At 51.1% G+C, this 23,547-nt stretch overlaps 1 protein-coding gene across 1 annotated transcript in view; it reads left to right on the top strand.

Moving 5' to 3' along the window:
• The window catches only part of plekhg5b (pleckstrin homology domain containing, family G (with RhoGef domain) member 5b), a 44,917-nt gene that overhangs the window by 6,760 nt on the left and 14,610 nt on the right, over positions 1–23,547 (top strand). Inside the window, 7 exon segments of the mRNA XM_084680851.1 lie at positions 4,293–4,369; positions 20,070–20,211; positions 20,727–20,826; positions 21,083–21,143; positions 21,554–21,645; positions 21,794–21,930; positions 22,865–23,031. Of these exon segments, the coding sequence (XP_084536977.1) occupies positions 4,293–4,369; positions 20,070–20,211; positions 20,727–20,826; positions 21,083–21,143; positions 21,554–21,645; positions 21,794–21,930; positions 22,865–23,031 (776 nt within the window).

Here is a 23,547-nt window from a genome sequence, read left to right as displayed (position 1 = left end):
AGCCAGCCAGCCAGCCAGGGTCTTGGAGGTCTGCCTGGATGCTGGCCACCTTAAGGAATCATTTGAAGCAGATCTCTGTGTTCCAGAGGTAGACCGGAGCGAGCAGCTGAACGCCACTGAGAGGGGAAAGCCGGGCTTTGATGCTCACCTGCTCACCGGCCCTGTAATGAAGCCTGGAGCTGCTACCCCCCTAAAACACTTCTGAGCTGTGCTCTTGTAGTCTCAGCCTCGACAGCACCCACCTCAGCTTCTAAGCCTCGCTCTCAGACCAGGCATTAGCTCTCATCCTCCGTCCTTATATTTAGCCCAAACCTATGCTCCGACCAATGCCTCAGCCCCTAGCCTCCGAACCCCAGGCCTCTTAATCTGTCAGCCTTCAGGATCAGTGTCAGGCTCAAGCCTCAGACCTAGCTCTGCCACGAGGGATGAACGCCCAGTACTCCGGGACTCCGTCCCCGCCTTGGCTCGAGCCTGAGACACATTTTCAGTTCCTGCCTCACCCTCAGCCCCCATGTCCTTTATCCCTAAAGAATGAGGAGCCTACACCCTGGCATTCCTCAGGTCATAATAAGCCTTGAGGTCCAGTAATGAGGGAACATACCTCTTTCTGCCTCTTGTCTGCCGTGTTATCCCATAGCTCAGAAAGAAAATGCCCTGACACACTGGGTTGTATTACAATGAGTCTAAATAACCAATTACTGTATTCCAACTTTACATGGAATCCCCTCCTTAAATCGGGTATAAGAGTATTAGGCCCACAGACACCAAACTCTTTCTTGGATTAAAAATACATGTCCACCTTGTCTGGTGACAGAAATAGTTGTTTGGTAGTTTTTTTTTCTTCACACGTAAACACCTTTCAATGGATATAATAACAAGGGTGACAGTCACCTGTTTTTTTAACCCAGTTTTGTGTGTTCGTCCGCGTTTCGTAAACGAAGCAGTGGAACAAAACGTTTTCTGTTGTTGCTCCACTCGTCACCCTGCTCTGGGAGAGTTTCCACTTGGTGTTTAGCATGGGACGAAGCGTGTCTGAGCGAGTGCCACTGCAGGGGTAAACCAACACGAGCAGGATGGCTTTGTTCAGGCCCCACTGCCACTGTGCGTGCTGCAGGAGGAACAGCTGCAGTGTCGAGCACAACCCAGACCTGACCAGCTCAGCAGACGAGAGCAGACTTCTAAGACCTTGGTTCAATAAACTCACCCTGCTCCCATACACACCTCTGCGTTTGTAATTCATGGACAGGCTTTTACATGTAACAGGACATCACCAACCTCCCAATGAATGTTTTTCTTTCTAAAATTGTTTTGGGTGCGGGGAGTGGTGGTTCAAGCCCTGTCATGCATTGGGACAACTAATGTGCTGAATAAGCGTAAAGCTTATACACACAGAGCTTTGCAACTGATCCAGCTCGCAGAAGCACCTTGTTCCTTCGAAGCCCTCTCTCTCTCTCTGCCTGACCACCTACCCACCTGTCTGTCCCTGACTGACTGACTGACTGTCTGCCTGACTACCTGCCTGTCGCCCTGCCTGCCTGTCTGACTGCATGCCTCCCCCTCTGGTGCCTGTTGTCCTCTCCTGCCTGCATGCTTGCCATCTGTCTCCTGCCCTCCATGGGATAGTGTTGCATAACCTCCTCCTGAGCAGACAGTGTGACCAGCCTGGCGGAGAGAGGGAGAGGGGGGGGCGGAGGAGACGGGGTGAAGGAGAGACATTCTCACGTCACGCTCGCATGAAAAAAAGTAGAGTAGAACAGACCCCCAAAGTGCCATGGCAAGAAGCTCAGCAAATTGAAGGCAGGCAGAGACGTTCTTCACATTCCACATAAAAACGTGCTCAAGGCTGGCGGCTGAACGTGTGCTTGGCACGGCTTCTCCCTGACTAAACATGGAGCTGTGCTCCTGGGGTCTGGGGGGTTGGGGGAGGGGATGGGGGGGGGGGGGGGCGAGGGTTGTTGACGTCACGCGTGCCGTCATACTGCGAGGAGACGGATGGCGTTGAGGTGTGACGTCACCGATGATGCGGGCCCTGAAGTGGGAAACGTTTACGCCATGGGTGGATGTGGGTGCGTCTGTATTCACCTGTGTCTGTGCGTGCCAGTGGGTTGGCGTGGTTGAGCTTAATTGGCCCCTGTGTTGTTCCACGGGAGTGACCTGTCACTTGGCCTCAGGCGGGCTCCTCATACAGGGAGGGAGAGTGACAGTTGCCGGGAATGGGTTGGGTGCTGTTCTCTTTTTAGTATGCAAACTCACTGTTTGTGATCACGTGTGTGTTTGTGTGTGTGCACGTGTGTTTTGTTTTTGGCTCGTTCAGCAGTACTGAGTCCAGGGATTCCTGTTCATCAGAGAGAGAGAGGGGGGGGGACATGGGAGGGATAGTGAGAGGCAGAGGGGAGGGGCCAAATTGGACTGAGTGGAGGAAGAAGAGGATCAGATATTGTAAGGAGGACAGTTGATGTCAGTTCATCTACCGGGAGAGATGGAAAAACCGAGGTCAGACAGGTTAGTTTCCGTCATATATTTAAGATAAAAACACAAGAACAAATTTGAACTATTCCGCAGTGTTGTGTCACAAGGTTCAAGTTAGGGTGTGAAGGTGAAAGAGTGTGCTGGAAGTCAAGTTGGAATCCGAAAGCCCGACCCCCGTTAAAACCCTTTGGCAACCCACCGTGCATCTCAACCAAGCCATGTTCGACGCAGCACAACCACGTTTGCTGCATCCTCGGAAACGAGCGTGTCACGCTGTTGCAATATGGAATAGCACCCAGCTTGTCCTGGAGAAGCAAGAAGCTGGAGGCTCCCTCCTACTGCAGCCCTTAACACACAGCTTGCTGGCAGTGGCCACGGTGAGAGCGCGTCTCGGCCGGCTCCCAGCGCAGGAGGGAACAGCCTGGGGAGGGCTGTGACAGGACTGCAGAGGGCCTAGCTGGATGGATGGTGTTTTGGGGAGGCTGGCTGTGTGTGGACTGGCTGGGTGTGCTGGGTGTGAGGGCGAGGCAGAGCGGAAGCAGGAATAGGGCCCTGTGTCTACCGTCTACCTTCCCCTCACTAGGAAATAGACGTGGAAGTTCCCTTCCAATCATCACATGTTTTGAAGGGTGAGAGAGTTCACAGGCACTATTGTTTTTATTTGATGTTTACTCTCATTTAATGAGGTTATTGAAGACAGGTTGACCTTGGGACATATTCGGGGCAGCAGCTTCAGAAGGGGGCCAGCCAGAGCTCTGTGGTATGCACCAATTACAGTTTTCCCCCTGCTTCTCCATGACCCCTGACCCCTAAGTGAGGCTGTAGCCAAGTGGATGACTCAGTGACTGACTGGCTTCCAGTGGCTGGCTCTGGCCACCGCTCACTGTTGTTTCATGACCTAACTTGGACGTTTAGCAGGGTCTCCCTGTGGCTGGTTGCATGTGTAGCTGTGGGTGAAGTCACTATGAGAGAGATAAATTCAGCCCGTCGGCCAGTTTCTCGGTCGACCAAACTGCTTTGGACCGGCTGGAAGCGCTCGCTGGGCTGTTGTAATAAGTGGTGTGTGTGAGGGATGGTGGGGAGGCGGTAGCAGACCCCTGGGGGGGGGGATGGGGAGCCCCATCACAGTGGGCTGACCTGGCTGCTTAGCCGAGACACCACGGCCAGTTCTTACTGTTCAGACCTGTCATGTCTGTTTGGCAGGCACTCTCTGTCTCTCAGTCTGTCTCTCTCTCTCTCTCTCTCTCTCTAGGCCTATTGCTCGTTCTCAGTCTTTCGAGCTCTCTCTTAGTCTCTCTGTCCCTTTCTCTCTCACCCTCTTCCATTCTGTCCCTCACACATTCTACTGTCGTGGTTCTCCTCATTAATCAGACAAATATTGGTGTGCCGAATATCTTCATGTTTTCTTTATTGTCTGTGTACCTTTAAAAAAATAAACACATTCTTTTATCATCCCCTTGATGCAAGCGTGGGCACAAGGAAAGCAGTCCTATAGATCTGGATGCTTGTTTGACAGTGAGGATTTGCGAATGGGTGCAGAGCACAGTACTTTAACACAGCACCAGAACATCACTTCCTCTGACTTCCTCCATGTTCTTCCTGTCTCTTGGTCCCTGTTAGTTCTCTCTGATCTCCGCCCAAACACGCACCCCTCCCTGTCTTTCCATTTTAGTCGCCTCGCATTATTTGCTTGGCTCACTCACTTTCTCTCAGTCCTGATAACAGAGCATAATGGATTGTTCTGTAAGGTCTCTCACTCACTCTCTTTGTGTGTTTTCATCGCGACAGCGGCGTTTTCTAACGGTGTGTTTCTCCTGTTTCAGATGAAAAGCCTGTCCAGGAGGAGGACTGGGTGGTGTGCCAGCACCCTGAGTGCCCGGAGCGCCGGCGGGCGTCCAAGGTAAGAGCCCTCCCAACCCACGAGGTGTGCTCAGGGAATGGCTGTCTAGCAGACTGGACAGGTTTAACCCAAGAGGTCCAGTTTGGTTTGAGCTTGTCCCCATAAGGCCCCTTTAAGGCCCCTTAAGTCTTTGACTCCCACAGCGCTAGTGGGAGGTCTACTGGACCTCTGGGCTCTGGAGCCTCTGTTACACAACTGCAGAGTGAGAGAGGGGGAGAGAGACAGAGAGAGGGAGAGAGACAGAGAGAGGGGGAGAAACAGAGAGAGGGAGCAGACTTCTTTTCTTCTCTGAAGTGATAAAGGGTGTGAGGGAGTGTGTCTGGCCACTAGACTGTGAAATATATGATTCCTTTGAAGCCACTGGTTGTTTGGAAGCGTCCGGGTCTGGCCAGTGGAGCTGGGAAGCCAGAGCTACTGGGCCCTGTCCCAGCCCTGCTCCACACCACCAGAGCAGGGTGTACTGGGCCCTGTCCCAGCCCTGCTCCACACCACCAGAACAGGGGGTACTGGGCCCTGTCCCAGCCCTGCTCCACACCACCAGAACAGGGGGTACTGGGCCCTGTCCCAGCCCTGCTCCACACCACCAGAGCAGGGTGTACTGGGCCCTGTCCCAGCCCTGCTCCACACCACAAGAGCAGGGTGTACTGGGCCCTCTCCCAGCCCTGCTCCACACCACAAGAGCAGGGTGTACTGGGCCCTGTCCCAGCCCTGCTCCACACCACCAGAGCAGGGGGTACTGGGCCCTGTCCCAGCCCTGCTCCACACCACCAGAGCAGGGGGTACTGCTCCACACCAATGGAGCGTCAGAGCACAAGGGTTTCCCCTCCCGTTCTGTTTCGGTGACAAAGTGCACATGTGCCCTCACAAAAGAGCCCTGGGTGGAAACAATGGGGCGAAATGAGAGTGGAAAATTGAATAGCAGTATAAAACAACATAAGGCCACGCGGTTATATATAGTCTTTCACTCTCGCGACGGAGAATAATAAAGTTGAGGCTGGAGGAGAGCTGGAGTGCTTAACCTGACTGTCCTCTCAGCCCCTTCCAAGCTGCATGTTATTGAGCGGTTCCCCTCCTCCTACCCCCCTTCCCCCCCCACCAGAACCCTTTTCCCTGAAAGATAAAAACACTGCAGCACTATCCTTCCGCACTTATATTAAACAGACAACGAGAGCCCCCCCCCCCCCACCGCCTTTAAGGATTTGTTTGCACTGAGTTGAGCAAGAGAATCAGATAATGTACACAGCGTATGTAGTGTGTGTGTGTGTGTGTGTGTGTGTGTGTGTGTGTGTGTGTGTGTGTGTGTGAGAGAGAGAGAGACCCGTGCCACAGTGGGAGCCCATTTGGGACTCACAAGGCCACCTGTCTCCTTGACCAGGGTCACGGGCTGACGTTACATAAGGAGATTAGGCCCAGGCTTGTGAGTGGTGCTGTGGACTGGGCCAGGCCAGAGGGAAGGACTGGGAACAAGAAGGCTGTTTTCAACCACGTGAGACAACTCCGTTCATCCACCTCTCCTTCACTCCAATCCAACTCCTTTCATTTACCTGTGTTTGGATTAGGCTACCTATATGTGGACTGATCTCATTTGTCAGTTAAGCCACAAACATAAGCGGGTGTGGATTTAAAGTGAGGTCGGTTCATGGTAGTTTTGGCATGTCTAGGTATTGCAAGATACTTTTGTGTGACAGTTTTCTGGGGGGGGGGGGGGGGGGGGTAGGGGGTGTATGAGTGTCCAGCAGGGGGCAGTAGCACAGTACATTCCAGCTCTCATCTCCTCTTGTTCTCTGTGATGTTGTTTCTCTGTGTCGAGTCTGCCCAGTCTATAGAGTACAAACTGCTTCATTAGAACATAAACATATAATGGTGTATTATATCCCATGTGGTCGTAAACACATCAAAGGAGGCCTTTAACTTGCTTTGAAGGAGAGACTTTAAACTTTTATACTTCACATTAAGAGGATTTAAGGACCCCCGAACAATCCCTTTAGAACACAGCTTTGCTTTGGCAGACCGAACACGGAGCAGAGGCAAACCCTGGAGCAGAGGAGCTGCTCTCTCTCCCCCTCGGGTCTGGCTCCCTCTCCTCACAGCCTCGGGCGCTTCGGAGCTGGGCTTCAGGGAACTGTTGGCCGGCTGACCTCAGGTCTGCTCTGCTGCTTGTCAGCGTCCTCCAGGGCTGGGGGTCTGTCACCTCGCTCAGGGGCCTCTTGTAGTGGAGTTCAGCTGAATCACTCCAGGTGTTCTGGACACTCACAGCCCCAGTGTGTAATCATCACATGACACAACATGTACGGTTGTCAGTCCTTTTACATGGCCTGATACTTGAATGTGTTGCCAAGTGAGGTAACCACCCAACAACACACACACACGGTTTGAGGAGTTGTCTACGTGAGGTAGAAGGGACTTTAATCTGGTTGAAACACCAGATTCACACAGAGTGCGTGACTGTGGGCTTGAGCTGTGCTGGTTAAGAGACCATTGTGAGGTGGAGCCGAGGATCTGGGCTTCCACCACACAGCTAATTCCCCCTGCTAGCTCGCTAGGCTATCTGTTTACAACAGGACAGGATCAGGCAGGGCCCACAAGGTGTGGGTTCCCATGACAACGAGCCCCTTTCCAGACCCAAACAGCTGGATGACGGAGCAGAGAGGGAAGGATTGGGAAGAAAGGCGTGGCTTAGAGGGAGAGGAACCCCCCCACACACTGTCTTTTCCTACCATACCTGTATCTGTTGATGACTAAAATCTTTCAGATGTTTTGGTTTCACTATAGGTAACATTATCCATCCTATGACTCAAGCACATTATTCCCGTCTGGATGAGTTCCTAAATATGTAATCACATAGTACTTTCGGTCAACAGTTGTCCATGAACGTGTTACTCACAGTACTTTTCCTCACACATTTCCCATGTGGTCCCATTCCTCAGATACAGACATTCATAATACAAAAGAATTATATGACAACAACCATAACCAGTTGCCCAGTAGGCAGCCACATTAACAAGCAGCCTATCTTACCTCACAAAGGGCCTGAGTTTTAATTCCATCCGAAATGTAGGGAGCCTACTCTAAATCACTTGTCCTGTGCATACGTAATGGCCTCTGTATTGATGGAGAGACATGAGCTGAAGTCTCCTTGCTCCTCTGCCCTCTCCTACCAGGCTCAGTTTGCTGCTCTGCCCTCTGCCCTCTCCTACCAGGCTCAGTGGCCAGCTCTTTGACACGGACAGATTAGAGGACTATTTAAAGCAGTTGTGTGCATCCTTTTAATTTTCTCTGTCCTTTCTCCCCCTCCTCCTTTTTTTCTTCCTTTTTTAAGTCTTCTGGGTTAATGAAGAACATGCCGTGTCTGTTTGAAAAGATCTTTGACAACGATGCCGGACAACAGCTCTGGCTAAAGACTTAAAGTTCCCCCTTAGAGTTGTGGTTATCTAACTAACCATATTTGCACGCATGTGTACGTTTGCGTGTCATTAGGCTACATGTGCTGGGAGTAGGCTACATGTGCTGGGGCTAGGATACATGTGCTGGAACTAGGCTACATGTGCTGGGGCTAGGATACATGTGCTGGGACTAGGCTACATGTGCTGGGGCTAGGATACATGTGCTGGGACTAGGATACATGTGCTGGGACTAGGATACATGTGCTCGGGCTAGGATACATGTGCTGGGACTAGGATACATGTGCTCGGGCTAGGATACATGTGCTGGGACTAGGATACATGTGCTGGGACTAGGATACATGTGCTGGGGCTAGGATACATGTGCTGGGACTAGGATACATGTGCTGGGACTAGGATACATGTGCTGGGACTAGGATACATGTGCTGGGGCTAGGATACATGTGCTGGGACTAGGATACATGTGCTGGGACTAGGCTACATGTGCTGGGACTAGGCTACATGTGCTGGGACTAGGATACATGTGCTCGGGCTAGGATACATGTGCTGGGACTAGGATACATGTGCTGGGACTAGGATACATGTGCTGGGACTAGGATACATGTGCTGGGACTAGGATACATGTGTGTGGTCATCAGCAAAGCCAGGGCTCCAAGCAGTCCGTTGTTTGTTTACACAAATTGCTCCAACATCCTCAGGGTCAGCCATGGCAGTTCATTCTGGTATGGGGAGTAACATTTCGACGTAATTCACAGTTGATAGTCATCTGCATATTCATCACAGCTTGAATTGCACTCAAACAGGTTGATGACTCGTGCGGAGAAATTGGAGGGAGTCTTTGAGTGGGGTTTCTGGATAGAGAGAGGAAGGGTGAGCTCATGGCTAAAGGAAAGTTTGCTGGATGAACTGATCAGATATTGGGCTGTTATGACGAGCTGTGGCACTGACATGCTGCAGTCAGACCCTGACTCTGGTAGAAGGATTCTTGAGGAAAAGTAGGCTAATCACTTTTCAAGGTGAAATAACCCGTTTGGTGCGGTGCCTTTTGATACTCCTTTAAGACTGTGGCACTTTATAATCGAGGAACCAGCCAGACTCTAATGATAGCTTGGACTGTCAATGAGACCTGTTCACAAGACACTTGTGGAGAACAAAGTAGGCCTATGTAGTGTGGCTGGGAAGTTTACTGAGAGACAACTTTACATTTATGACCATGGCAAGTTGGCAACACACCACATAACTACTACATAGGTACATGTAGGCTAAGTTATTATCCAAGTGAAACTTGGTATGGGGCAGGTTGGGCTTTTCAGTAGTAAGGGGATGTTAACATTGACCTTGTTTTGGTGACACAACCTTCACTTGCCCCCTTTACAACATCCACTTATCCCTCACACCCCTCCACCATACTGGGCCTTCATACAATAACCTATCCTGCTTAGACTTGATACCAATACCATATTCCACTTAATACATAGTCTTATGTACCTACTGTGTCTTTACAATAGGTGTTGCTACTTGCTATAGTTACGTGGTAGTTAACGTTACCTTAATGTAAAGTGCCAATCGTGACGACTCTGTGGCACCTATGGAGGGCAGAGGGGCAGCCTAGCTGGTGGCTGTCCAAGATGTAGGTCATGACAGCTGAGGATGAGAAGGGACATGTCCTGCCTCTGTCTCTTAGCATGGGCCATCTCAGCCTGGCTCAAGCTAGCCTGGAGTTCTTCCCCAGAGCAGACCCCAGTCAGCCCATGCTCTACTCAATATGTTTGTTGTTGATATCATTATTGTTGCCTGGTAGATTTTTTATTTTGAACTCTTATTTTGTAATTTTTTCCTGTGCCTGGTAAATAAGCCTACAGACCGTTCCTTGACTCTAACCACCGATATAATGTTAGAACTAAGGTCTTCTAATCCTTGATTTCATTCTTTACTTTCTATGTCCTATTTACAGATAGCCTTGGAGGAAAGTGTTCCCTAAATGAATACAATTGAAATGTCAAATGTAAACGTTAGATGGTTGTCTGTCATGAAGCCATGAAGCATGCTTCTGGTGCTAGCATAATAGCTAGCACTGCAGTGTGGAGTCAGCCAGGCTACAGCCAGGCTGCTGTGCGGGAGGGAGGGAGAGTTTTGGTGTTTGGTCCTTCAGCAGACATAAAACGTTTCAGGCGGTGTCACTGTTTTTTCTCGACAGGCTGTGGCAAGCTCTCACCCCCCCCCCCCCCTCCTAGACCCACACAGACGTAGACATCCGCTATTAGCCAATCAACAGCTACCATACACAGATTGAGGAAGGGCCCGGTTATTTCCACGGATGATCTCAAGATGTTTTTTTTTTTTCTTGGACTTTAGTGCGCAGAAACTTTTGCCTACTTTTACCGTCCGGAAATTTCCCAGTCAGTTCTGTTTAAATGTTATAACACGGAAAACAGCTCCTCCATTCGTCACTGTTGTCCAGTCATATCGCATAACCATAGTGGCCTGACCTGACGAGCCTTACTAGACATGGGTAACAATCAGAAATACAAAACTGTACACACATGTGAAATGGTGAAATAGGTACCTTTAGAATTGCAATAACTATAGACACTAAATTCCATCCAACAATAACAAACATGGATGGTCGAGTGTCGTGTGCCTGTCGGTGGAATGTCTTCCCAGGAAAGAGGTCCCTGTGACGCCAGCCCCGAGCCCCATGAGAAGCCGGTACAGGAAGCAGTATGGGAGCAGACAGGGGAATAACAGGAAGAGGGCACCTGACTGGCGCTAGCGTCCTCTCCAGTGGGGCTAACCTTGACCAATATAGCAGGGGTCAAACACTTTGAGGACTGGCCTCCAGTGGAGAGATGGGTGGAAAAAACGACCCCAATCTGTTGCGTACAAAGAACCTCTCCACAAGCGTCCTGGCCCGGTGTTTGTAGACGGGGGCAGCACAGTAAGAGCTGTCGTAATGATGATCATGTTGATGAACATCTGCCATCACAAACTGCTCTGAGGGAGTTGTCTCATGCACTCAATACTAGCATCCAGTTATGAGAATTATATCCATATACTGATAAAAGTTTGTATTTCTTGATATTGATAAAGGCGTTATGGCTCGCCCAACCCTCTTAAAACATAAACAAAATGGGCTCTTAAAACATAAACAAAATGGGTAGCCTATCTGTAGCTTTGCTTATCCTGTTGAAGGTTAGGAGTCGAAATGAGAAATAACTACAGAGAGAAGATTCTACACCAAACCAGACAAAGGCTTCAACTTATTTTTCTATGGAATGGATGTAAAGCCAGGGAAAGCTACTGGGGGGAATGCCCAGCGTTGAGTAAGTGTGCAGTGAACAAGTGTTTCACTACAAGTGTGCTCACTTCTGAGGAGAGGGAGAGGCAAGCCTGCGTGGGTGACTGTGCCTCACATGTTCAAGCTTATTCTTGCCTCTCTTGTGTCAGATTAGCCCCAGGTTCTATCTGAGCGCTCCAGCTTTAGCAACGCCATACACTCGCCCTCTCTCTCACTCTCTCGCACACACTCACACACTGACGGAGCAGCGGAGAAGCTTTTCATTGATGAGGGGATTTGAACCTGTAACACTCGCCAACCTCTGGACCTTGGGACTATTTATCATTCTCCCATCGAAACTCTGAGGGCGTCTGTTTCCCAGCAGCTGCTGGTGTTTGTCTACGGCAGGTGAGTGATCGGCCGAGCTTTACTGCTCCCTCCCAGCGCTGGTATGCTGGGGTCTGAGTTCTGACCTCAAGTTTGCGGGGAAAGAGAACAGAATGTCTGAACCAGTGGCAGTATCGGTGTCGGTGTGTTGTGTCGATTTGCACTGGGTTCTTTTCTGACAGCCTGTGTGCCCGTAAACGGTAACTCCGTTTGTTTACTAGGTCCCTTCTAGTTAAGTTTGAACCCAACTTGGAAGCGATGCAGGCAGAGAGGTTGTTAAACAACTCAGTAGTCAGCTGGTGTGGGACAGGAGAGCAGAGGACCGAGTCTGTTTTTGTGACCTCTCCTTGGTCCCCTGTTTTAATTAGCCTCAGGACTCTGGCTCCTCTGGCTCCTCTGGCTCTCTCTCTCATTTCTCGCTCTCTCCCACCTCTCTGTCTTCTCTCCCTCTCTGTGTCTCTCGCCCTCCGATTCTCTCTTCTTCTTTCCCTCTGTCCGTGTCCTCTTTCTCCCATCTCTCTCTTTGATCCCCTCTCCCTGCTGTCTGCCAGCGATAATGATGATGGCAAACTTGTTCTTTTTTTTTCCTCCAGCGTCAACATATCTCACATCTGTTTTTTATATCAACAGCCCAAGGTCCCCTAACACCACCCAGGGTTCCCTCTTCCCTTTAGCCTGAAACCTAAGGTGGCTTCCAAATGATTTGTTTCCAAGCCCAAAGTGGAACATCTCGTGTCCAAATAGACAGTCAAAGGGAGGCCTAATTTGTCCTGGCCATTTCTAGCTCCAAAATGGATCTTTCTTTTCCCTCTCTCACTTCCTCCTTCTTTGGTCTTGTACACCACCTTCCTGTCTATCTCTCTCTTCTCCTTCCCTGAAGCTATGGATAGGAAGCCTGGTTGCGTCACAGTCCAGTATTGCCTGAGACTACGTTCAGTACATTTGACTAGAATAGCGTGGACAGAGACCAGCTGGTGAGTGCGATTTTCTCACGTGGCCACATTGATTAGACGGTTCCTCTCAATGGAAACATCTGTTCTACGTCCATCACAGACACCAGTTTGACGACGGATGACAATACGGTCAGCTGTTTTGTTTTTTTCTGTCGTCGGAAAGTGAGTTTTTTTCCTGAGAATGTTATTTTCGCTGAAGTAACAGGTGTGAGTGTACTAAGTGCTTGCAGGGTTTCTGTCTCTGTAATGTAATTGAGGTTGACATAAGCTGGTACTGGTTTGTTAATACAAAGATTGCACATTTCAATAGGGGTTGGTTAGGGGTGTGCAAGTACTCTATGCAGTTTATAGTTAAAACTCTGCTGTTCTGCCTGTCAGTGGAATGTTTACTTGACAAAAGGAGCTATTTCCTGAGAGCCAGCGGTAGTTACTGTCCTTGAGGATACTTTTGTGTGTACAACTAGCTGAAGTAACTTTGACCACTGCAGTGTACACTTTTGCAGATAGCTGAGCTGTGTGTGTACGCGTGTGTGTGTACGTGTGTGTGTGTACGTGTGTCCGTGTATTTGTAAAATGGGAAATGCCTCCTCCCTCAAGTGTGTGTCACAGTTCAGGGATATTTGCTCATGGTGAAAAGTTTTTTGTCTTGTTCCCTGGACACATTAGTAGAATATTTCGTCTGAAGCCATGGCATGCTCTTTGACTTGAAGCTTGCTTTGTCCTACACTGCCTGCATATATTCAACTACTTCTGAAAGCTGGGAAGTATTGTCTTTGATATTAGACATGTTACCTCATCCAGTCATGACATGCAGACAGATGATGACATCCTGTGGCCTAGCCCTGTCCATAGGATGACTGGCACTGAACTGGAAGTAAATGTCTACAGGTGTACAACCCCAGTCTGAAATCTGTTGACCTCTGTCTGTTAGAAACATGGGCTCCTACTCTGGCCTCTTTAAGACAACCAAACGCAACAAGTGCCTCTGTTTGAGGAGATCCATATGTGCTTGAGGATGACCGGCCCAGTCTAGAGGAAGGGGGCCTTAATAGGAAGCAGGCAGCCAGCTGGCGGGATAGATGAGGAGATGTAGCCAGACAGGTCTGCAGGGAGAGAGACAGGTCTGCAGGGAGAGAGACAGGTCTGCAGGGAGAGAGACAGGTCTGCAGGTAGAGAGACAGGTCTGCAGGTAGAGAGACAGGTCTGCAGGGAGAGAGACAGGTCTGCAGGGAGAGAGACAGGTCTGCAGGGAGAGAGACAGGTGTGGACAGGGGAAATACACAGGCAGGCAAGCAAAAGATCCAACAGGACAGGGCAGGCAGTGTTGCGCAAGGCCATTCAGTAAGAGCCATGTCCTGGTATCCTGGCCCAGCCAGGTCCTGGTATGCTGGCCCAGCCAGGCCCTGGTATCCTGGCCTAGCCGCAGGTCGGATGGCGGGGGAAGAAAGGAAGAGCCAGCGAGCGGCGCTCCTGCCTCTCTTCACAGACCCACCGTTTATTTATTGAAAAATAAATGAGACCTGGGCTAAGGCCTGACCCGGAGCTCCCTTTGATCCCCTCCCAAGCTGCCCCCCCTCCTCCCCTCATCCTCCAATCTCTGTTTCCACCTACGGGCCCCACCTAACAGCTACACTGTAACATGACTGGACATGGAGCAGGGAGGGGGGCTTATCCAGCTCCCTAAAGGGCCATGAAAATGACTTCTAAGAAAAAAAGGCAACTAGAAGTAATGTGTCAAGGGCCTAATACTTGTGGTTTTTTTTAGTTTCCACTCTCCGTTTGATAGAAAGCATGCTCTCGAGGCATTTAGCTCTTAGCCTTCGTGTGCCAATCTATCATTCTTAATGCAGGAAACCTGGAGCTCCCGCAGCGTTTTCAGCTGCTCCTCCATCGCTGTCAGAACACAGCTGGACGGTGAGTGGTGATTGGTTGAAGGGTGTCCCACCTTGTTGGTGATTTTAGAGCGAGCCTTAGAGCCCCCGGAACTCGAGTTGTGTCTGTACTCTGCGTTCCATGCCAGGAGAGGGGAGAGGAGCAGGAGAGGGGGTGTTCAGCTGCGGCTAGGCTGCCTCTCTGTGGTCAGCCCACAGTCACAGAGATGGGCCGCTGTTGTAGCAGAGCTGCTCGAGTCAGACGCCTACAGTCTACGGCTGTCTGTCTGTGTTGAGTCAGAGTTGAGCTTGTCTGAGTTCAGTCATGTGCCAAACGCAGGACAATATTGTGTTAGAGAGGTCGGGAAGTTGTCCAGTTTGCAGGGAAGGTGCATAAGACATTCATGACGTGTCAGTGAAGTTTGTGTATTTTCATTACGCCGACGGCCCTGGAGGAGTCTGAAAGACTTCGGTCTGGGTTTGGGCGTGTGAGTGTGCAATAATCATGGCTTTTGAACATGACTGTGCACGAGCGATTCTTACCAATCCCTTGTGGGGGTGTTTTATTTGTATAGATGCGAGTGGATGTTTCTGCAAGTTTAAGAAGACGTCAGCCAAGACTAATTTATGGTTGTGTGTGTGTGTGTGTGTGTGTGTGTGTGAGATACATGTATGTACGTGAGTGTGTGTGTTGCCTGTGTGTGCGCGTGTTCCACACACATTCAGGACCCGGATGTGTGGCCACTGTGAAAGGGTTGAGTCCCACACAGCATCATGACGAGGTTGGGGGAGGGGGGTGTACAGGGGCATTAGTCCTCAGAGGCATCGCACAAAAGTGAAGTTGCCAAACGACGGATGACAAACCTGCCCAGACTGGTCCACAACAACTGTTACTCTGCAGTGTAGGAGTGGCACCGGAGCGGTGTGTGTGTGTCATGAACACCCTTCCAGGTCGTCGTTAGAACAATCCCCCTGATTGTTCACATCCCCCATCCTCGGAACGTTCCGGAGCTCCGCACAGTCCACAGTCTAGCTCTACCCACGGCCTTCATCACTGTGTTAAGTACACCCACAAACACTGGCCCCTGTTGTCCTAGGACACTGTTCACTAATGTTTCCTGCTGACTGGCCTTGATTTGGGTTTTTATTAAGTTGTGTGCGCGTGTGTGTGTGTGTGTGTGTGTGTGGTGTAGCAGGAAACCTACTTTTGGAGTAGAGGCTGTGGTCATGGATTTGAGAGGATGGCCAGGGAATTAGGTTTGCTCTCTGGGCGTAGGCACCACTGGACAAACAGCAGGAGTATTGTGTGTGTGTGTGTGTCTTCAGGCCTTTGTACAGAAAAAGACCAAACACAATAAGGGTGCTATTAAAGTCCTGTGACATAGCTTCCTTTTTAAACTGGGTGCTACTTCTCTTGTCTTTCTATCACATTTTCGGGCCTGCACTGGGACACATTACTGTCAACATATTCATCTACCTTCCCTGCAGACATAATATGCTATGTAAAAAAAAAAAACACACGACACACACACAGTGATGTTATGCAAGAGCAAGGTGTGCAATGGAAGGACAAACTAATCTGATAAGAGCGGTAGGGAATCTGTGCGTTTGATCTTGTGCTGTTGGCCGGCCCATAAGTTTAAGAAAATATCCCTAATATACAGGGGAAGTAGACGTACATGAATTCCCTCTTCTCTTGGTAGGCAGAGTGTGTGTGTGTGTGTGTGTGTGTGTGTGTAGTATCAGGGTTTTGAAGCAGAGCGTGACAGTTTAACCCAGGTTGTGTCACCAGGAGCCTCCAGTCATCTCTCTGATGGGCAGCTGCCCTCTGGGAGTCTAAACCCAGCGCCCCTCATCCTCCTCAGCCCAGCCACTCTGTCACACTGTCCCAACACTCACGGACACGCACGTCACCTGTCCCCTGCCTGCGTGTCATTGTGTCGCTCGCGTGCTCGCGTCTCTCTCAGCGTGTGAAATGGCGCCTTGGCGTGTGTGCGCTATGTGCGGCTGCGTCAGCAGGTGGCGCGTGGCGGTGCATGTGATAAGCCGGAGCGAGGGCCGCTGAGGGGCCGGCCTGTGTTCCCAGCTGTCGGCGGGGCTAGCTGTGTGTCGCTCCGGCCCCCGGTCACCGCTCCTCCAAACCCACGGCTAATCCACCCGCCACCCCCCTCACCCCCCTCGGTCTGAGAACAGCCGTCTGGAGAGACGCACGCGATGCACACGCGACACAAGGACACTCTCATCTCACACAGCGTACCACACCCCCCCCCCCTTCAGCTGTCATTGAACTGGTGTGAGTGCTCTCAGAGGCTGGCTCCTCAGGTCTGCCCTGGGACTAGCACCATGCTGCACCCCGTGCTCTCTCATTAGGTCTGGCCATCTAGGAGACTCCTGACAGATCTGACTGACTGACTGACTGACTGACTGACTGACTGATAGGTTGACAAGTTGACTGACTGACTGACTGACTGACTGACTGATAGGTTGACAAGTTGACTGCCTTACTGACTGACTGATAGGTTGACAAGTTGACTGACTGACTGACTGACTGACTGACTGACTGATAGGTTGACAAGTTGACTGCCTTACTGACTGACTGATAGGTTGATAAGTTGACTGACTGACTGACTGACTGGAAGGTTGAGCCTTGCCTAACTGGTCACTGGCGGTTTAGAGGAGAGGGTATCCATCTTCTATCAGGTCACATCATCAGTGGGAATGTTTAGCATCACAGAAATGCCCAGAGTCATATCCTCAGCTATTTCATAACAAAACAAGGGTGTTCTATTAGTTTGATTCCTAGAGGATTATCAATCTTGTCTGGCTGGTGTGTTTGGTTTTCAGCAGGCTTCTGGATATTATACCCTGTCTTCGGGTCCAAGTGTCCAGGAGTTCTCTGTCTGTCTCCATCTCTCTCTCTCTTCATCTCTCTCTCTCTCCCTCTCCCTCTCACTGTCTTCACCCTCCATCCCGTCTCTTTCCATCTCACGTTCTGTCTTTCTCTCAGTCTCTCCGTCATCCTCTCTCTTTATCTATGTCATGCTCTCTCTTTCTCTCCCCCTTCCGTCCTCTTCCCCTCCCTCCCTCACTTGCTCATTTGTTTTGGCTCAGGGTGCAGATATTTGCTGCTGCCTTAGTCCTGGCAGGAATGTGGACGCCCTAACTTGTTGGTTACCTTTCGGAGCTGCAGTCTAAATATGGTGTGTGATTTGCTCCTATGTCACGTCTGCGAGGGTCCGTCTTCACGTTTGACTAGGCCGAGGTTGCAGCTGTCTGTGGGTTCTCCAGAAGTGCTGCCTTGAATCATGAGAGGGAGTCAAGGAGATGTCGGTAGTGTTGTGTGTGGTGTGTTTGTGAGAATGTTTTGGGATAGGGAGGGTATAATGATTATTTGTAGAAAAAAAACATTTTAAGTTGTACTTTCTTTTGTTGTGCTTGTGTGAACTGCATGCTGTGAATGGTGGAAAAAGAGAATATAGGAAGGATTCCGATAAAATCCAATTAATACAGATATCAATGCACCATCGTAGCATTGTTTATGGAACAAGGCCTTTCTTTTAAGCTGCTTTTAAAGTTACTCAGTAGCCACCTGCCTTGGTCTAAAAACGTGAAAGCACACTTAACCCAATTGTGCTCATTGGAAGTGAGCATGGCATGCCTATTACTGTAAACAAGGCAATTAGCTAACTCTCGCTATTTCTTTCTCTTGTTCTCCCTCCCCCCCCTCGCCCTTTCTGCTTTCTCATCTCTCTCTATCTGTCTCTTCTCTGGTTTTCCTCTCATTTATTCAACAGTTTTTGAAACAGTTATATTTCTGGAGGAGGCCTTGGGGGAGGGTGCAGTCAAGTTTTGGCAGCAGAGAAGAGAGGGACAGGCAGAGAGACATAGAAAGAGAGTGGGAGAGAGGGGAGAGGGAGCGAGAGAGACCCTTGCCCAGCTGAAAGAGGGCTGCTTAATCTCTCCCCCCCAGCGTCAGATGGCCCTGACAGAGCACCGCCACCAATTAGAGCTCAGATTAGGGGGGCTTTGGACATCTGAAAGCTGGTTACGGCGGAAGGGGGGCGGGGGCATTTTGCCGGGATTCTTCAGTCTTGTCTTAACCTCAGCGAACCCCCCTCTCTCTGCTACCAGTCCCTGTGAACCGCTACTTAACCTGGCTAGACATTGAGAGGAGTGGATTAATCAGGCAGCCTGTGTTGTTTTGGAGTGGGGTGTGGGGAACGTGCTAGCGGACCAGAGGGGTTAAGGTTGGGACCGGGGGTGGATGTCTATCTGAGCAGAGGTCCTGGGTGCCCGTTGGCATGGATGTGGAGTGTGCAGGGACCAGGGTCGAGGCCGGGGTTGAGGCCGGGGGTCAGTGCTCACACCCCCCAGGCTGGAAGGTAGGCACCCCTCCTCCGTGTTCAGTATTTACAGTCGTCAGTGTTTACTACTATGCTGGGAGGATGCTTTATCCTAATGAATCAGATTGACTTTGAGTGACTCCAGACCCTTTTTGGCAGATAGACAGCATGTGGGTCTTGTGTTTAGTGTCGGTGTGTCAGCCGAGAGGGACGTGGGAGGTTCCTGTGTTGATGTCCTTGTGGGCTCATAGCCAGCGTGTGTTTGGGTCCCTGTGCGTTCGGCTCACTTGTGTGTGTTTATGTCAAGGCCACACTCACTGGCATGAGCCGCCTCTTACAGGCCCGGGGTCACATGAGCACACACACACGCCAGCATCGCTCTCGAGTACAAGAAGACAATGACAGGAAGCACATTAGGAGGACCTCCATTGTATCTCCCCAGACATCCTCGTTTCCTGTGAGGGTCCAGGGTGAGGGCTGATTGGGAGTCAGGGGTGGGAGGAGGCCCAGGGGGGATCTCCACTAACCCCCCTGGAGCTCCCTTCTCTCTGGAGGGGCGAGGGTGCTCTGTCTGGATCTGCCCCAGGCAGGGGAGGTCTAATCCTGCAGCCTTCTGCTGCCTGTCTGAGGAAGATTCTCCCCTCGACCTTGACCTGGGGTCAGTGTTGCTCTCTTGTGCTGGGCTGTGGAGATGAGGATTATGGAGGGGTGAGCTGGTCTCAGGTCTGTCCTAAAGGCAACTTGTCTGGGGGGACTTGTTCTCCCACGGACTTAGGAGGCGGAGAAGGGAGGGGCTAGGAGAGAGCCTTGTGAGGGTGCAAACAATGAGACGCGTGGCGCCGCGCCTGTGTGTGTTGGTGTGTGTGTGTGTGTGTGCGTGCGTGTTTGTGTGCGTGCGTGTGTGTGTGATTGTGTGTGTGTGTGCGTCTTTGTGTTTAATGCACGTGTGTGTATTTGCATTGCAGATCTGTGTGTTCAAGACCATTATGCAGGACTGTGACCTAGTGCTTTGTACTCATGCCAGACAGCTGGGCTGAGTAATTGGCATATCCATTGGTCTGACCCTCTCTCTCTCTCTCTTTCTCCCTCCCTCCCTCCCTCCCTCCCTCCCTCCCTCCCTCCCTCCCTCCCTCCCTCCCTCCCTCCCTCCCTCCCTCCCTCCCTCCCTCCCTCCCTCCCTCCCTCCCTCCCTCCCTCCCTCCCTCCCTCCCTCCCTCCCTCCCTCCCTCCCTCCCTCCCTCCCTCCCTCCCTCCCTCCCTCCCTCCCTCCCTCCCTGTCTCCCTCCCTCCCTGTCTCCCTGTCTGTCTCCCTGTCTGTCTCCCTCCCTGTCTCCCTGTCTGTCTCCCTGTCTGTCTCCCTGTCTGTCTCCCTGTCTCCCTCCGTCTCCCTGCCTCCCTCCGTCTCCCTCCCTCTCCGTCTCTCTGTCTCCCTCTCCGTCTCCCTCTCTGTCTCCCTCGTTCTCTCCAGGTGTGCCACCACCCAGACTGCCAGGACCTTAATAACAAGAACCCCCTTCACCTGTGTGAGTCATGTGACTCGCGCTGTCACCCAGACGACACAGACAACATGCACTTTGACCGGCACCCCAGATTTGACCTGCAACCCCAAGGTGCCCACTAGCGACACAAGACATCACACATCAACACTATTAGGCCAATCTGACGCCACATATGACCTCTCTATAACTTGCAAGCAAGAATATCACTGCTGTGATTTTCAGTTCTCATTTCGGTTGAAATTTAAGATTGTGTATTCTAACCCCTTCCTGTTGCACCACGGCTACTTCCTCATAAAGGATTGTAACCAGTATATCATGATGTGGGTTCATCGCCTTTTTATAACCTCATGAACCCCGCTCTGGATGAGAGGGTCTGCTAAATGACTAAATGTGGACTAAATGACTAAATGGATCAGTGTTCACCTCGGTTACTGGTAAATATGTGTAAAGGTTTACCCTAAGAGTGAATCATAGTCTAGCATCGGATTCATCATATCTGGCACAGTTTAATTATTAACAGGCTATAGGATGAGTTAGCCAGAGGCTAACAGTTAGTCAAACTCTGGAATGGTTGCCAAAACAACAATCTCTTTTATTTTTTGTAATCCTTCCCCACCTTTTCCCAGGATCCATTCTGGCGAGGAACGTGTCGACGCGCTCGTGCCCCCCACGCACTAGCCCCCCCTCAGACCTGGAGGAAGAGAACGAGGGGGTCAGCGAACAAGGGTCAGTCACCTCCCCAAGTCAACATTCCATCACACGCCCGCCTCATGGTGTCCTTCACTTAGCTTTGCGGGGCCGAACGTAGGCAGTGAGTGTGTGTCCTAGGACTTTTCCCATTTGATTTTGGACCACCGCTCGTGGTTAATCAACTCAACGTTTCTCTTCCCGGCGCACTCGAGGTTCATTGACTTCCTTGCTAAACATTCAGTGGTTGTGTGGAAGTGGGGATTGCTAACGGATGTGTCTGCCGGTCTTCCAGGGAGCGCAGAGTCGGAGGGGTGAAGCTGGTGAAGAAGAAGCCCAGAAGACGACACACAGATGTGAGTACTGGGTGCTGACGGCTGCAACAAAGAAGGAGTCCCCCTCCGGAAACAAGCATTTCCACTTCAGTTCCTATTGTCCTCTGAGCCAAACGGTCCTGGGACCGTTTTGAATCTGGTACATTATTATTATTGTTATTATCTGGTAGATGACTGTATGTATACACATACTGGTGAAGGCTACAGGCTGCCAGTTGAGTACAACTCGAGAGCTCTCCACTGCAGTGTTGTCTGCAGGGTAAGCAGGGTGGTATAACTCCTGGGGCAGCATGTGGTGTAGAGGAGCCTCCCTCCCTCCCTCCCTGCCTGCCCGGCCCCTCCACAGCAGCAGGCAGGATCCTAGTGCTCCCCAGCTCAGGAGCCTGGCTCAGACCTCCATTCACCTCTGCTGTGTCTATCGCCCCCTGCAGGACCCCAGCAAGGAGTGCTTCAGCCTCAAGTTTGATCTGAACGTAGACATCGACACAGAGATCGTCCCGGCGGTGAAGAAGAAAACCCTGAGGTGAGACCAGAGGCTGGAGGGTGGGGGTGGGGGGGTGATGAGTCCTGCCTCATGGGGGTCTCTAAGGTTCTGAACATGACACTATGTTACTAGTAATGGGATTTGACCCTTTGTATTGGAGTAAAGTTTTGTGTGTGTGTGTCCCCAGGGAGATCCTAGGCCCCGTGTTTGAGAGGAAGGGCATCGAGCTGTCCCGAGTGGACTTGTTCCTGGACCAGTCCAACACCCCACTGTCCCTTAACTTTGAGGCCTACCGCTTCGGTGGACACTACCTCAAAGTCAAAGGTAGGGGAGGCAGTGTTCACGAACCATGTTTAATGTTTAAAGTGATTTGGAAATGATTCACACACAGAGCAGCGCATGCTATTTCAACTATTGCTACGTGAGTTTGTTTGCTTGCTTGCCCTTTTCAAACTTTGTTTATTTGTTGTTGCCGTGTCACGTTTAATATGGCTAGCATGCCATTGGGCAGGGTTTGAGGGGGAAAAGTGAATCAGTAGTGCTTGAAATGCATATGAGGTCCCCTGCTGTTGATCTATGGGTGACTTGGATAAAGTCTCTGTCGAGAAAGTTCTGATATTTCCTTCATTAGAAAGGCTTTACTTCTCCTCTTGTTACCCAAGCCTGTTAAATAATGCATGGGTGGGACAGATGGCAGGGGCCCTGTTTCCTGTCACACCCTAGATTGAGAGGAAACTGGGAAGGGCGTCCCCATCTTGGGTCCCTGCAAGGAGCTGGCTCTATATCTGTCTGGGTTTCAAAGAGCTGAGTCTCCACACAGTCCTGCTCCGTGACTAATGTGTGTGTGTGTGTGCTGTTTCCCCACCTCTTCCCCGCAGCCTGCCGCTCCACTCTGACACACACACACTAAGACGTCAACTCGGCGAGAGAAAAACAAATCAGCTGCTAGCTCTCAGTCATGTGCTCTAGGGTGTGGTGGTTGGTGTGGTTAAAAAAAGAAATGAGACCGAGAGTTCCCCAAATTTACCATTGAAGCTCTTCTATGTATTCAGTTCTATTTCATGACATCGTACTCCCCTCGATTGTGTTCTATTGTCACTCTAGTTTGCAGTGACTTTCTGCGCTGTCTTAACAGTCTCCAGGTTGAGTGTTGGTGTCGACAGCAGAAGCACATGGCAAGTGAACCTGAAACTGAACCTGTCTGTCTGTCTGTCTGTGTGTGTGTGTCTGTCTTTCTGTCTGTCTGTGTGTCCATCAGCGCGGCCAGGGGACGAGCTGAAGGTGGAACAGGGGGTGAAGGACCTGCGCTCGCTCAGCCTGCCCAACATGAAGCCGTCGGGGGGGCAGAGCCCCTACATCCTCACCCCGGGCAGCGAGAGGGTGGAGCACGGCTCCCTGGGCCGCCGCGAGAGCGTGGACCTGCTGGTCAGTACAGCCGCCCTCCCACTCCTCCACACCTGTCTAGAGGACACATTACTCTGAAACACTCTGGAATCGCACGCGTGACTCATGGCACAGAAAAACAACAAGCAACCATCGATATGCATTCGGTCGCGTCCCGGCCCTGTTAAGCTGTTCCGTGACTTCCTCCTGTTCAGCTGGGATCCCATGGCCTTGTAGTCTAGTCCTGACCTGATGTTCCATGGGTGTTACCAGATCTCCCAGGACTCCTGCCCTGCCCTGCCCTGCCAATTTGCTCCCTCCTGGCTCTCTGTGCCAGCCTGCTCTGCCACAGAATACCTACTGGTACTCTGTGTCTCAGCCTGGCAGACAGATGACCTCACTCAGGAACATGCCCTGCCTCTCTGCCCCCCCCCCCCCCCGGGCAGTAAAGAGTGGTTACTTTGGCATGGACAGAGGGTGCAGAGAGAGGCAGTCTGGACATACCAGAGGTATCCTGGTGCTCTGGCAGGCAGGCTGTGACGTGCTGGGCTTGGACAG

This window comes from Hypomesus nipponensis, chromosome 18, assembly GCF_054491055.1.
Source record: "Hypomesus nipponensis isolate SF chromosome 18, ASM5449105v1, whole genome shotgun sequence".
Classification (NCBI taxonomy): Eukaryota; Metazoa; Chordata; class Actinopteri; order Osmeriformes; family Osmeridae; genus Hypomesus; species Hypomesus nipponensis.
Note: the sequence above shows the minus strand (reverse complement) of the source record. Positions and strands in the feature narration are given on the sequence as shown.